The sequence below is a fragment of the Fonticula alba genome (genome assembly GCF_000388065.1).
Source record: "Fonticula alba strain ATCC 38817 unplaced genomic scaffold supercont2.8, whole genome shotgun sequence".
In the NCBI taxonomy this organism is placed as follows: Eukaryota; order Rotosphaerida; family Fonticulaceae; genus Fonticula; species Fonticula alba.
The window spans coordinates 591,528-603,941 of record NW_009242978.1 but is presented as its reverse complement, the minus strand read 5'-3'; the positions used below and the strand labels follow the sequence as shown (position 1 = coordinate 603,941).

General features: G+C 67.2%; 3 protein-coding genes and 1 non-coding gene across 4 annotated transcripts in view; all 4 read left to right on the top strand.

The window, feature by feature from the left end:
• H696_04793 (hypothetical protein) overlaps positions 1–2,558 on the top strand; it is a gene marked incomplete at its 5' end in the record, with an annotated part of 2,695 nt that extends 137 nt beyond the window's left edge. The window contains 4 exons of the mRNA XM_009498658.1: positions 58–859; positions 1,020–1,196; positions 1,343–2,230; positions 2,469–2,558. Of these exons, the coding sequence (XP_009496933.1) occupies positions 58–859; positions 1,020–1,196; positions 1,343–2,230; positions 2,469–2,503 (1,902 nt within the window). The 3' untranslated portion in view covers positions 2,504–2,558. The remainder of the gene's footprint in view (positions 1–57; positions 860–1,019; positions 1,197–1,342; positions 2,231–2,468) is intronic.
• Positions 2,559–4,469: 1,911 nt separating this feature from the next.
• On the top strand, positions 4,470–7,551 carry H696_04792 (hypothetical protein). The gene is made up of 6 exons (XM_009498657.1): positions 4,470–4,703; positions 4,838–5,170; positions 5,340–6,024; positions 6,205–6,529; positions 6,808–6,906; positions 7,112–7,551. The coding sequence occupies exons 1-6, from the start codon at positions 4,527–4,529 to the stop codon at positions 7,191–7,193; spliced, it is 1,701 nt and encodes a 566-aa protein (XP_009496932.1). The 5' UTR covers positions 4,470–4,526; the 3' UTR covers positions 7,194–7,551.
• A 1,842-nt stretch (positions 7,552–9,393) lies between these two features.
• Positions 9,394–10,671, top strand: H696_04791 (hypothetical protein; the record flags this gene model as incomplete). Its single annotated transcript, XM_009498656.1, has 2 exons — positions 9,394–9,496; positions 9,809–10,671. The coding sequence occupies 2 exons, from the start codon at positions 9,394–9,396 to the stop codon at positions 10,669–10,671; spliced, it is 966 nt and encodes a 321-aa protein (XP_009496931.1).
• Positions 10,672–11,613: 942 nt separating this feature from the next.
• On the top strand, positions 11,614–11,686 carry H696_04790. Its single transcript has one exon. It is a non-coding gene; the product is annotated as a tRNA-Glu (tRNA).
• The last annotated feature ends 728 nt before the right edge of the window (positions 11,687–12,414 follow it).

Here is a 12,414-nt window from a genome sequence, read left to right as displayed (position 1 = left end):
CCCCCCCCTCTCCCTCTCTCTCTCTCCCTGCACACACGCACACAAACACAAACATAGCCGACTCTCACCGGATCGCTGATTGTGGCTCTGCTGACATTGGCCCGGCGCACGACGCATGGGCACCAAAACATCCGAGTGGTGCGCTTCCAGCGCCTGGTGGTGTCGGTGACCACGGATCCCGACTCCGGGCTGGCCTGTGCCCTCTTCGCGGATGACGACGACTTCGATCCTGCGCTGGATGCCGAGCACGACCGGTCGCTCTTGGTGCCGGGCCCGACGACCGGGGGGGATGTCCCCTCGGCCGGGCCGAATCGGCCGTACCCGGCCCCCTCCGGGCTCCAGCCGGAGTCCCAGCTGTCCGAGGATGAGGCCGACATTTATGCCGAGACGGCGGCCGCCAGCAGCCGGTATGCGGCCCGACGCGGGTCGGCCGCCACCGAGGGGTCGGTCGATCCGGGGCCGGTTGCCGGGGCCGGGCCCGGGGCCGGGGCCGGCGCGGCGCCCGAGGCGAATGCCTCGGCGCCTGCCCTTGCCGGTCCGGAAGCGGCCGACCTCCTGGCACCCCTTGCCGGCGGCCCGGGTGCTCATCACCTGGGCCTGCCCTTCCACAGTTATCTGCTGAACTCGGCCACCCCGCTGACTGCGCCCGAACACTTTTCGGCGCTGCCGCCGCGGTGCCATGCGCAGCCATTCAGCCTGCTGGCGCGCTCCTTCCTGGCCAACTTCGTGGCTCGCTTCGCAAAGGGCGGCCCGGATGCCACTGATGGCTTTTCTGCTGTCAACCTGCGTGTGTTCAATGCCTTCGATCAGGACATTCGCGCGTCCATCATGAGTGCCATGTACACGGCGGTCACCGAGCGTGCGTTGTGCTCCTTCCTGCACTGGCCTACCTCCCCGCTCTTCCTCCTGCCATGCCTTCATCCGTGTGGCTTCCTCTCCCTCTGGCCTGACTGATGCCTGTGCTCTGTCGCAAAATGTGCCCCGCTCCCCCTCGTCCATGCCCATCGCGCGCTCTCCAGTCTACGATGCAGCACCTATCCTGGATAATGTGCTCCTCTTCCACCATGGGCGGATTGCACACATCGCCCGGGCCAGCGGGTCCCCCGGGGCCGGGGGCAATTCCAATGCCCCGCCGCTCGATGTCATGGCCATTGAAGCCAACCTGGGCGCCGCGGTTTCGGCGGCGGACGACGTCCGTGCGTGGACCCTCCCCTGTCCGCCCCTTTCGCGCCATTCCATTCGCCCCACCTAACCTGGACTCCTCTCTCTCTCTCCCTCTCTCTCTCTCTCTCTCTCTCTCTCTCTCCTTTTGCGGGAACGCCGTCTGCCTGCCTGGTCCCAGTGAATGCCCTTGGAAATGATTCGACCGATCTCTTGTCATTCAGCCTGAATGGCATCGGCCGGCCTGGGGCCGGCCCCGGGCATGCCGGGCCCTTCGGCTCGCCTGCCGGTGGCCTGCACAGTGGGCCCGGGCCATCTGATCACCATCAGCACCACCAGCACCACTCGACGGCCGCCGATTCGGTCGCCCTTTCGTCGCCTGCTGCCGCGTATTTGGGCGCGGCCGCGGCGGCCAGCCAGCATGCACGCGATCTGCCGGGCACGGCTTCCGGCATCGGGGCCGGGCCGCGCCTGCACTCGGCCTACCTAGGCCAGAGCGGCCCCATGAGTCCGGGCGGCCCGGAGCCGGCCCGACTGGCTGGCTTGCCAACGTCGTCGGGACTTCAGACCGCGACAGTCGCCGCGGCCGCCGCTCGGTCCCACTCCAGCCCGGCTAGCATTGGCGCCGGCGCCGGAAGCAAGCCCCCTGAGCAGCACTCGCAGCAGCAGCAGCAGCAGCAGCAGCAGCAGCAGCAGCAGCAGCAGCAGTATCCCGGAGCACCGGCCTTCGTGGCCGATTGGCGCAGCGGGCAGCCCCCGCGGCCACGGGGAGACGGCGCTGGTGGGCCCGGGGGCTCGGCCATGCCTGCTCCTGGCTCCTCGGGCCCAGCCGGCCTCGGGCACCACCAGCCTTCGCGGCGGTCGCCGCTGGCGCCCGGGGGGTCGCACGGCCCGGCGCCTCCCTCCTCCACATGGAGCACCCTCGAGACCGGGGCCCGGGTGTGGGTGGGCTCGGCCCGGCGGCCTTTCACCCTGGTGGCCCTGCTGCTGCAGTCGCAATCCGGCGAGTCCTTCGATCCGCGGCAGGTCCTGCTGGTCATCCGGGCCACTCTGACCCTGTTGCGGCAACGTACGTGCATCCCCTTCCTCCTCCTCTCTGTCGCGCCTCCCGCCCCCTCTCCCCCCTCTTGCACCTCTTTGCGGGGATCCTGTTTGTTTGCTCGTTTTTCTTAACACCACTCGCTCCATTTCTCTCTCTCTCTCCCTCTTTCTCGTTGCCCCCTTTCTCTCCGCCGTCTCGTGTGGGGGATTGTCGCGGGGTGGCCCCCGGGGGACGGCGGTCTTGTCCACGCACGCACTGCGCACAGTTTCCGGCATCCTTTCCAACATTGGCGATGTGTGAGCACCGTCCGCCCCGGCGCGGCTGGCCGGGGCCAATAAGACGCACATTTTCGAGACGAGCGTGTGACCTACCACGTGATGACCACGAGGTGTCATTCTTTCAGCCATCGCGGCCGCGCTCGCCTGCGCGGCCGGGCGTGTCCCTCGGGAGCGCCGTGTTGCGCCCGGGCGCGGGTCCACCTCGGGGCGTTCTCCCCCCGCCTGTGTGTCGGGCGGATGGACGGGCGCGGGGAGCAGGGGAGGGGAACGACCTTCAGCGCGCCCCGGCCTTGGTGTGAGGCATGACGATGGGCAGATTGGCCGGCCCGGAGGACGGGTGTTTCAGGTGACTCCGTGACTAGGCGCGCTGGGGGTTACGTCCCAGCGGGGGGCGGGGGGGGGGGGCCAGGCGATCGGGATTAGCTAGGGCAGGGGGTAGTGCTGGCGAGGGGGCGGGGGGGGGGGAGGTCTTTTTCACACCTGTCAGATGCACGGCGTGGGGGTGAGGGGGGGGGGGGTCCGGTCGCCGGGAACGAACACCCCCCCCCCCCCCCCGGCCCGCGCGTGGACACGGCTCGGAACGCCGGAAGGGTGCGCCCCGGCGCCCACTCGCCCTCTGTTAAGGAGAGCCAAGCGCCGCAATTAGGTCCGCCGCGTCTGCCTGCGGATGGGCCGGGTGACTGCGCGCTTCGGACCCTGCCCGAGTAGGGGCCGGGGCCGGGCCGGGGCCGGGACACTGCCGGCCTTGCGCCAGGGTCTCCTGGCTTGCCATCAGCCTTAGCTTGCGGGATTTTGTATCGCGGGCCATTGTGCGTCCCCCACGTTCTTCGCCCGGCCGCTCGGCCGCCCTCCAGGGCACAGGCAGTTGCGGCGGGCAGGCAAGACAGGCACACCCCGCATCCTTCGCAGGATCCACGGACGGCTCCACCAGTGTGGAGGTCCATTTTGACATGGCGCCAGCACCGGATGCAGGGGGTCCCCCGGCCCGCGGAGAGGGCGAGGCGCTCCCGATCGATGTGCCCGGCCCCGGCACCGCGGCCCGCAGCAAGGCGGGCGGGCCCGGGCGCAGTGGCCAAAGTGTTCATCGGCGATCTGACCCAATCCCGGGCCCATTGCCTGCGCGCCCCGGCCAGTCCATGCGAGTTGCTCTCGCACCTCCGCCCCCTTCAGCCTTCCTCCCTGCCGCCCTGCCGTCCTGCCGCCCTGCCGCCCTGCCGCCCTGACGCCCCGTCTCCGGCCCCCGCCCCGTCTCCGCCCCAGGTGTATGTGCGTGTGTGTGTGTGTGTTTTGTCCCGGACTTGGAACGGACATCCCACACCATCCCCCCCCCCCCCCCCCCCCCCCCCCCTGCCAAGCGGGCGGCACCTACATCACAGCCTCCTCGACGCCCGTTGGACGCTGCTCGGGGCACTGTCACCCGCGGCCACCCCCTCCCGGCCCGATTGCCCCCGGCCGTCCCCGGGCCTGCTCCCGTAGCGGCCTGCCATATCACCGCCTGAGCCCGGACGATCGCCTGCCAGCTGACACACTCGCCAGCCCCGGTGGGAGGCATACATTCGCCGGCACCGGCGTCGGTCGCACACTTTTCACGCTCCCCTGAGGGCCGACCCACCAAGCCCCTGCCAGCAAGCCTCGATCCCTCACTTCGCGCCCTCCTTCGCCTCGCCCCGCTTCGCCCTGCTCTTTCCTCCGCTCCTCCCCTCGCCCTCCCCTGCTGTGTGACTCCCACGCTGCACGCACCACCTGGAGCACGGCTGAGGCTTCGAAGGTGCGCTCGCCCAAGCCCGTGCTTGCCCATCCGCGCCCCTGCTTGTGCACATGCTCACCGATGCCCTTTCGACCGATCGCCGCCACAGCCGCCGTCGGACGTCGAGACCCCGACCGATCACCCCTCGCCCCTGCCCTTCTCCCCTGGGACGGCAACCGCACCCTCGCACGCCCATCCGCCTGCACTTCCAGCGCCCCTCGCGCCGGCACGGCAGACGCACACACACGCACACACACACGCACGCGCGCGCACGCACGCACACACAGACACGCACGCCATGGCCCTATCAACCAGCGAGAAGCCAGGGCCGCTGCCGCCCACGACGGCCGTGCCGCCGCCCGGCCTGCAGCAGCTCATGGCCCTGGGCCTGACCAAGCTCGGCGAGTACCTCCTGCGCTTTTCGCCCATCCCACTGAGTTTCCTGTGGCTCTCCTTCCGCTACTTCGGCGGCGGGGTGCGTGAAATGCCCACCATCACCGGCCTCGGCCCCGGCGGCCCCGGCATTGACCCGACCACCGCCCGCCCTGTCGCTTACATCTCCCTCTCCCGCCCCCCCCCCCTCCCGGTGGCGGCCGAATCCACGTGCAGCTGGCTGGCTTCCCCTTCATCATGTCCACACTGCTGGTTTTGGTGGACATCTGGTGCTGCCTCGAAATCGGCCACTATCTCAACTGCCGGCTGATTTTGATCGAGTACAACTGGCGCGTGACGCCAGGCGCGCGCACCGACGCCGAGCGCATCGAAACCTTCAATCGGGTGTATGCCCTTTCCGGGAACAGCCGGCCCGAAAAGGCGCGGGAGTTTTTGACCGACTGGTTCTTCGGTGCCCCGTTCGAGACCATTGGACGGGACAATCTCGGCGACTGGATGGCCTGGGCCTTTTGGGGATCAGAGATGTCGGAGCTTTCGCCGGTGGGCCTGGTGCGTGTCCAGGCGCCCCTTTCCTGCTTCGCCCCCCCCCCCCCCCCCCCCCCCTGCGTGGGGCAACATGCGCATGCCCGGGAGGCCGACCAAGCCTGGCAGGTGTGCCTGCATGGCCGGCCGCCGGATCACTGACTCCCAGCCCCTGCCCTCGCCGCCGAACACACAGGCTCAAGTCGACACCTGGATCAAGCGAATTGAAACCCAAACACGTTGGACCTTCCCGCCAGGACGGACCCCCGGGGTGCGGACCCTTCGTCTGTCCTTGGACCCGGTGGTCGTGCATCACCGGCCACTGGTGTGGTATGCGGTGGTCAGCCTCGTGCGGATGCTCTGCTCGCATGTGCTGCGTCGGGCCGGGCTCGAGTCCAAGCGCTGTGGCTGTGTGTACTATTGGATCTACAAGCCGGCTGGCGCGTTGGCCGGTGCCCCGGCCGGTGCCCCGGCCGAGCCGGCCCCCTCGACGCCGATTGTCTTTGTCCACGGCATCGGCCTGGGCCTGGTGCCATACTTCCTGGTTGTGTGGCGCCTGCTCGGCCTGGCCAAGACCCAGCGCCGGGGCTTCGTGGCGCTGGAGCTGCCGCAAATCTCCCAGCGCCTCTTCTGGGACGCCAACCCCACCGCTCGCGAGGTGGTCCGGGACCTGGACACCCTGCTGGAGTCGGAGTTCGACGCGCCGACCGCCGATGCCGATGCCGATGCCGACAGCCCGACCGACGCCACGACCACTGCCGTGGCGCCCGGCACATCGGCACCCGCACAGCGGGCCGTCACAGCCGCCCGTGGGGCCGGCGGGGCCTCGTCGACCCGGCGTCGGACTCGCGCCCTCTTCATCGGCCACAGTATTGGAAGTCGTGCGTTGATGCCGGCCTGTTGGGCCGTTCAAGCGCTGTTGCCCTTGGGGCCTGCCGGCCCTCTGCTCGGCTTGCCTGCTTTCTTTCCCCCCCCCCCCCCTCCGCCTCCGGTGTCCGGTTGCCTGGGCCTTGGCCGTGAAACTGACCGTGCCCCCGCCACCGGGCTGTGACGCCATATAGTCACTTGCTCTTGGATGACGCGACTGCACCCGGAGCGCGTGGCCGGGCTGATGCTCCTGGACCCGGTGTGCTTCCTCCTTTGCTTGTCGGATGTGGCGCACAATTTCCTGCACCGTGTGCCGGTTGACTGGCAGCAGGCCATCATGCGGTATGGCGCGGCGCGCGAGCTCCATATCGCCTACTCGCTTGGCCGGCACTTCGATTGGATTTCCAGCTCGCTGTGGCTGGAGGACTTGTCCACGCGCAGTCTCCACGCCAAGGATGTCGCCACCGGCGAGCGTCATGAGCACCTTGACACGGTGGTCCTCCTGTCGGGCCTGGACAGGTGCGTGCATTTGGCCGCTCTCTGACCGGCGGCCTGTCCTGGCTCTCGCCATCCATTGTTATGCAGCCCCCGGGAGGGCGGCCAAGGCGGCATGTGCATGGTCCTGACACGCTCCTGCTGCGCTTTCCCTCCTCCCCCCCCCCTGCACGGGGGACAATGACGACGTGTGCGTGCGTGTGTGTGTGTGTGTGTGCGTGCGTGGCCATGTCTGCACATGGACGTGCCCTCGTGTGCCCCTCTGCTCCTGGTCGCCCCCTCGGGGCTGTGCTTGTATCCAGCATTGTTCCCTCGAGCAAGGTCCGCGAGTACATCGAGGCGCAGCCGAACCTGAAGCTCATCTGGAAGCCGGAGCTCCGCCATGCGGAGATGCTCGTCAGGTACGCTATGTGGCCCTCCATCGCAGGCTGGGGCACTGACGATCGGCAGGCATCCAATCACTCGTGTGCCTTCCCACTGACCTGGTGTATGCTGGCGCATGCCTGCGTGCCATGTGTGCCCCTCGCTCCTCGCTCCTCTTCCTGCTCCGCCCCCCTCCCCCATGCACACACACACACACACACACACACACACAAACGCATGAAGACCCTCCGAGGTGACGGAGTTCTGCGAGCAGGTGTCCCAGCAGCTGGAGCGGCTTAAGACCCTTGAGTTTGACGTGTGCTAGACTAGACGCGCGCGCATCTCGCGGACAGCGCCGCGCGCGCCTCCCTTGCCCCCATGTGCACCGGGGGCCGTCCCGACAGCAGCCGGCGCCGGAATGAATGCGGGCGTCAGGTCGTCGTCCTATACCTGTGCATTCCCGGTGGCCGGGAAAATGGAGAGCCGGGTGTCTCTTTTTCCTTTTCTCTCCTCCCTGTGGCGGGATCCATGGGGTGCCTCGCTCTTTGGGGGAGCTCGCCCTCCCATGTACGTGTGTTTGCGGCGCGCCCTCGCGGTCGGCCGGCGGTGCTCAGGGGGACCCCTGTCGCAGCGCCTCCAGTTCTTTCCTCTTCACATCCTCAATATACAAACTGCCTGCCCCGGCTTTCTTTTTGTGGCCGACCCGTGCACGCGGGGCCGCATGTCCGCGGCCCCCGGCCCGTGGGATGCTCTGCTGCCCCATCGGGGCCCCTGTGTGGCAGAGCTGCTCTTGGCGTGGGTCCTCAGCCCGGAAGACCGGTCCTCTTTCTCGGTCCTGGGGGTTTTCTTCTCCGCGGGGAGCCGGCCGGAACGAGCGGAGGCAGGGGTGGACCCCCCGGGCAGCTGGGGCTCCTGCCACCTGCAGGGCCGCCACCCTTTGTCCACGCCCCGCGCGCCGCCTCCTGACTCTCGGGGTGCTGGGGGGGGGGGGGGGGTCGAACTTCCTGCGGCCTATGCCCGAGTTGCCTCCCCCCTCCAGCTGAGCCTGACCATCGGTGCCGCCATCTACCAATCGCAAAGGGCGATTGTCGCGACGGCCCGCCCTACGGGTTGGTCAGTCGCCCACAAGAACCCGCTCTCTCTCTCGCGCGCCCGCGCGCCCGCGCGTGCCCGCGCGTGCCCTACCAGCATACCCCCCCCCTCTGTCAATGACGGAAGAGGCGAATAGACTCGGGCGCCCGGGTCGATGCGGAGCTAATGAAAAGCGCACCGAGTTAAAGAAGCCCCCAGCTGAAGGAGAAGAAGCACACAAGGGCGACACGCAATTCTCGGGCTCACAAGAAGGGGTGGCTTTCCCCTGGCGGACCTGGCGAAAGTGAAGCGCGAAGGCAGGGCCACACGGCCGCGATGCTGCCGATGCGGCCTCGCCGCACCTCCAGGCCTGCCCGTTATTCGCACGCACCCGGGGAGACGCATGTGCGTGCATGCGCGCGGGCATTCGCGCCGCACCGAGAAACCAGCCGATCCCGGACGCGCCTCACGGCTCCAGGGGGGGGGGCCGTTGTGGGGTATGTGCAGCGGACCTGGGACAACCATTTTCGGGATCGCCAAAATGAGGCACGGCCCATTTCCCGATCGTGTTCCCATTTTCTCCCTCTCCCTGCCCCCGGCCCGGCCCGGCCCGGCCCGGCCCCCTTCCTCGCTCTTAAGAGGCCTCCATAACCGGCGATCCGGTGCCCTCGCTCGAACCAGAAGCCGGTCCCTGTGCAGGGCCCTCCGGGCCTGGTGGCCCCTCTGGGAGAATACCACCCGGGGCCCCAGTCCAAGCGGCCGGCGGCCCGCTTCGTGTTGCTGGCGTTTTGGCCGGGCGGCCCGGTCCTTCGATCTTGCCCGGCGAATCGCGGCCGTCCATGGCCGGCATCGGGGGACCATGCAAATGTCCAATCGCGCACCGGGATCGCCGAGAAGCGGGCAGCGGCAATCCCTTGCGCCTCCCTTTGCCGCGACCGCCGCCGTTGGGCCGGCTCTGCACCTCTTCCTTGGGCGGGAGCTGGTGACACAGCCTGCCCTGCCATCTGCCCTGCCTCGAGCGAAGCGTTTGTCTGGACATTCGCCCGGACTTCGCACAAAACTTTTCCCCCCCAGGCGGCTGCTTTCGTCCTGCCCAGGTGCCCGGCGGATCTTCATCCCTGCAGCCCTTTCCTTCGCACGACATTGCCTGCCACGGGGATGGGCCATCCCGCACCAGGACCATCATCCCCGAGATCGGGAAGGAATGCCGGCACCTGCCGGAGCGGAAGCCCTCTGTTGGGCATGATCGATGGCTGGGCTCGCCGGGAATCCCCGGCAGAGGCGCTTATATCTGCCACTGGCCTGGTGGTGTGGGAGAGTGGCGGCTCTCCAGAAGTCCTCCCGCCTTTCCCTCACCTTCTCCGGAGTCGGCCCCCTTCCGTTGCAGCCCCCCTTCTCGCCTTCCTAGCTCGTGTCGCTTTATTGTCTGCGCCCCTGCCCTTCGCCTGGACGCCATGGAGCTCGACCCTCTTGTGCATCGGCTGCTCAGCGCCAACATCACCGGGACCTTTGCGGTGCTCCAGCAGTTGGATGCACTGTTGGAGAAGCACCCCCCCTGTTCGCGTGCGTATTTCCCGCCCCCCTGCCCGTGGTGGCCCTCCCAAGCACGCGTGTGCACGCAGAATGGCGCACCACGCGCGCGCGCGTCCTGGTGCTCGATGGTGATGGGGAGCTGCAGATGGCAGAGCGAGACACACACACACACCCACACGCACAGAGAGAGGAAGAGAGACACAGAGAGAGAGAGAGAGATGCACATGCGGGCAGGCCGATGGCCCGACAAATGTGCACATTCCGGGGACAATGTGCCTGCCGGACTCTAACGCATGACCGCATCAACCGCACGCCACTTCGGGGCATCCTCCACAGACAACGCCACCAATCCCCAGGTGGTCGAGCAGGTGGACGCCCCAGGGACCCGGCCCACCCGGGTGCCGCCCCACCGGCGCGAACCGCGCGCCACCCTTGACCCCCAGTTAAATACCTTCTGTGGGCGTGCCTACATGGAAAGCTTCGAGATGGTGAAGGTGCTGACCCTGCGCGGGGCCGCCTGCAGCCGGGACATTTTGCCCTTCCTGGCGGACCTTGCCATTTGCGGAACACTCAATGGCATGGTGACCGGCGGCATGCCGGTGGCTCGCCACCAGAGCTTCGGCCACTGTGCCAAGTACCTGGAGGATTACCAAAAGCATTGCATCAAGGTGGCCCCGCATTCGCATGTGGCCACGACCAATTTGGAGGACGAGGAGCTCTACTGCCCGGTGAATTACCTCTTCCCGGAAAAGCACACCGAGATGCACCCGCCCGAGGGATGCGACGATCAGAACCTCCTCCGGCACTACAACCTGGTGCGCAGCCAGTGCGAGTTCCAGGACAATGACTTTGATTTCCACCTGGCCTCGCCGGTGTTTTGCAACTCGCGCGTGTGCTCCTCCTCCATCAAGAAGATCATGCAGTGCCAGAGCGCCCGGAGCAACAGCTATGCCGAGATTTGCAAGCTGCTGGACCTCTTCCCGACGCCGGATCTCATCTGCCCTCGGGCCACCGTGGGGAATGCCATCTTTCGTGGGGCCCGCTGCTCGCAGATCTGGCGCAATGAGTCGCTCACGTTGAATCGCTTTACGTACAGCTACCACGACTCGCTGTTCCCGAACAGCGGGCCTGCCTCCATGCGGTCGGTGCTTGCCCTTCGGCTGATGGCGCTCTCTGTGGTGATGATGCTGCTTCTGTGATGGCATTTCCATCGGGGAGGGCACACGCCCAGGGCCGAGAGCGAGCGAGCGAGCGAGCGAGCGAGCGAGAGAGAGAGAGAGAGAGAGAGAGAGACGAACGGCTATTCCGGCCGGTGGGGGAAGGGAGCAGCAGGCAGCGGCCAGCACCTTGCGCGCCAGGTTCGGAGTGCCCACGCCGGAGGGGCAAAAGAAAGCACGGAGCACAGGAAGCACCAAGAAGGGAAAAGACCGAGCGAAGGAAGCCGCGAGGGGGGACAATGCCATTATTTTCTCGCCCCTCCCCTGCCTCCGCGCGCCCATTCCCCCCCCCCCCCCCCCCCCCCCCCGCCCCCTCCCCCCCCCCCCCCCCCCGCCGCCCGGCCTCCGCCTTGATGCTCGCTGGGCGGGGGGGGGGGACCATAAGGCATCTCCGCGCGCCCCCTGTGCTCGCGGGTGTGAGAGAGCGCCCGTGCGCAGACTCACCAGACCATGCATTTTTGAAGGCACGCCCCCGGCGCGCACCGCGCGGATTGGTGACGACAATACACGGGTGAATAAATGTCCGGAGAAGGAAAGCCATGTGTCTCCCTTGGCCTGGACTGGGGGGGAAAGGGCGTCTCGGGAGGAGCAATCTGTGGTGCCTGCCCGGGTGCATGGTTTGAAGAGGGGCGGCGGGGGAAAAAAAAAACAACAACACCATGCTCAGCACGACCAGCCACAACAATGGGCACAGGCCCGAGAGCTCCCGCAGGCGAGCAGTCGAGGCACCACCGCCAGACACAGGTCGGTGGTATCGAGGAGAGGGGCCAGGTGGAGGGAATTCCACAGGTGCGCACCCAGCGCGTCCGGGGGGCGGGGGGAATCACCGGCTCGCCGGAGGACACGATCGACAACCGGCGGCCCAAACTCCGTGGAAAACCGCATGTACATATTCCAGCGGGTTGGTTGTATCAACCATAACCATCCCATATGGTCTAGGTGGTTAGGATACGTGGCTTTCACCCACGCGCCCCGGGTTCGAGTCCCGGTATGGGAGTTTCTTTTTTTTCATCCCGGCCCCGAGGCTATTTCTGAGGGCGCGTCTTTTTGCCCGCGCATCGGGGGGAAATGTCCCAGGCATACTAGGCCGCGTGGGCGGCGGCCGGCCCACAGGCAGGTGACACACACTCAAAATGCGTGGCCCGGCTTGGCCTCCCGCCCTCGCCTTTTTTTCCTCGCCCACTCTCTGCGCTTCTCCATCGCGTGCGTCCCTTCCCCCCCCCCCCCCCCCCCCCCCCCCATGCTCGCCTGTTTGCCCTGCTGCTGCGTCATACCAATGAAGAATTTTTTCAAGTTATCCCTGTCTGAAACAAAAAACCATGACTGAGAACTTTGAAGTTGAGGATATCCCACATCACATCTCGCTGCCTCCTCCTCCTCCTCCTCCCCCTGCCTCCTCATCTAACTCTTCGCCCCTTTCCCTCCTGCCTTTGCTCCACCCCCCAGATTCGTGAGTGATTTTCGGATCACCCCCACGAGACACACGAAGAGTGCGAGCCACTCTTTTCTCTCGGGGCACACATGCGATGAGCTTTCCTGTGATTGCTCCCCTTTTTCCTTTAAAAATTGAAGCCCACACAGCAGCCGGCGCAGCCCCCTCCTACACGATGTACAGTGCCATGCGGAAGGCTGAGCAAGAACAAGCGCTTTTTTGAGCGGGGGGGAGGGGAAGGCCGCGCGGCGAGGAAGAGGAGGAAGAGGGCCGGGGGGAGTGCAGGGGGGGGG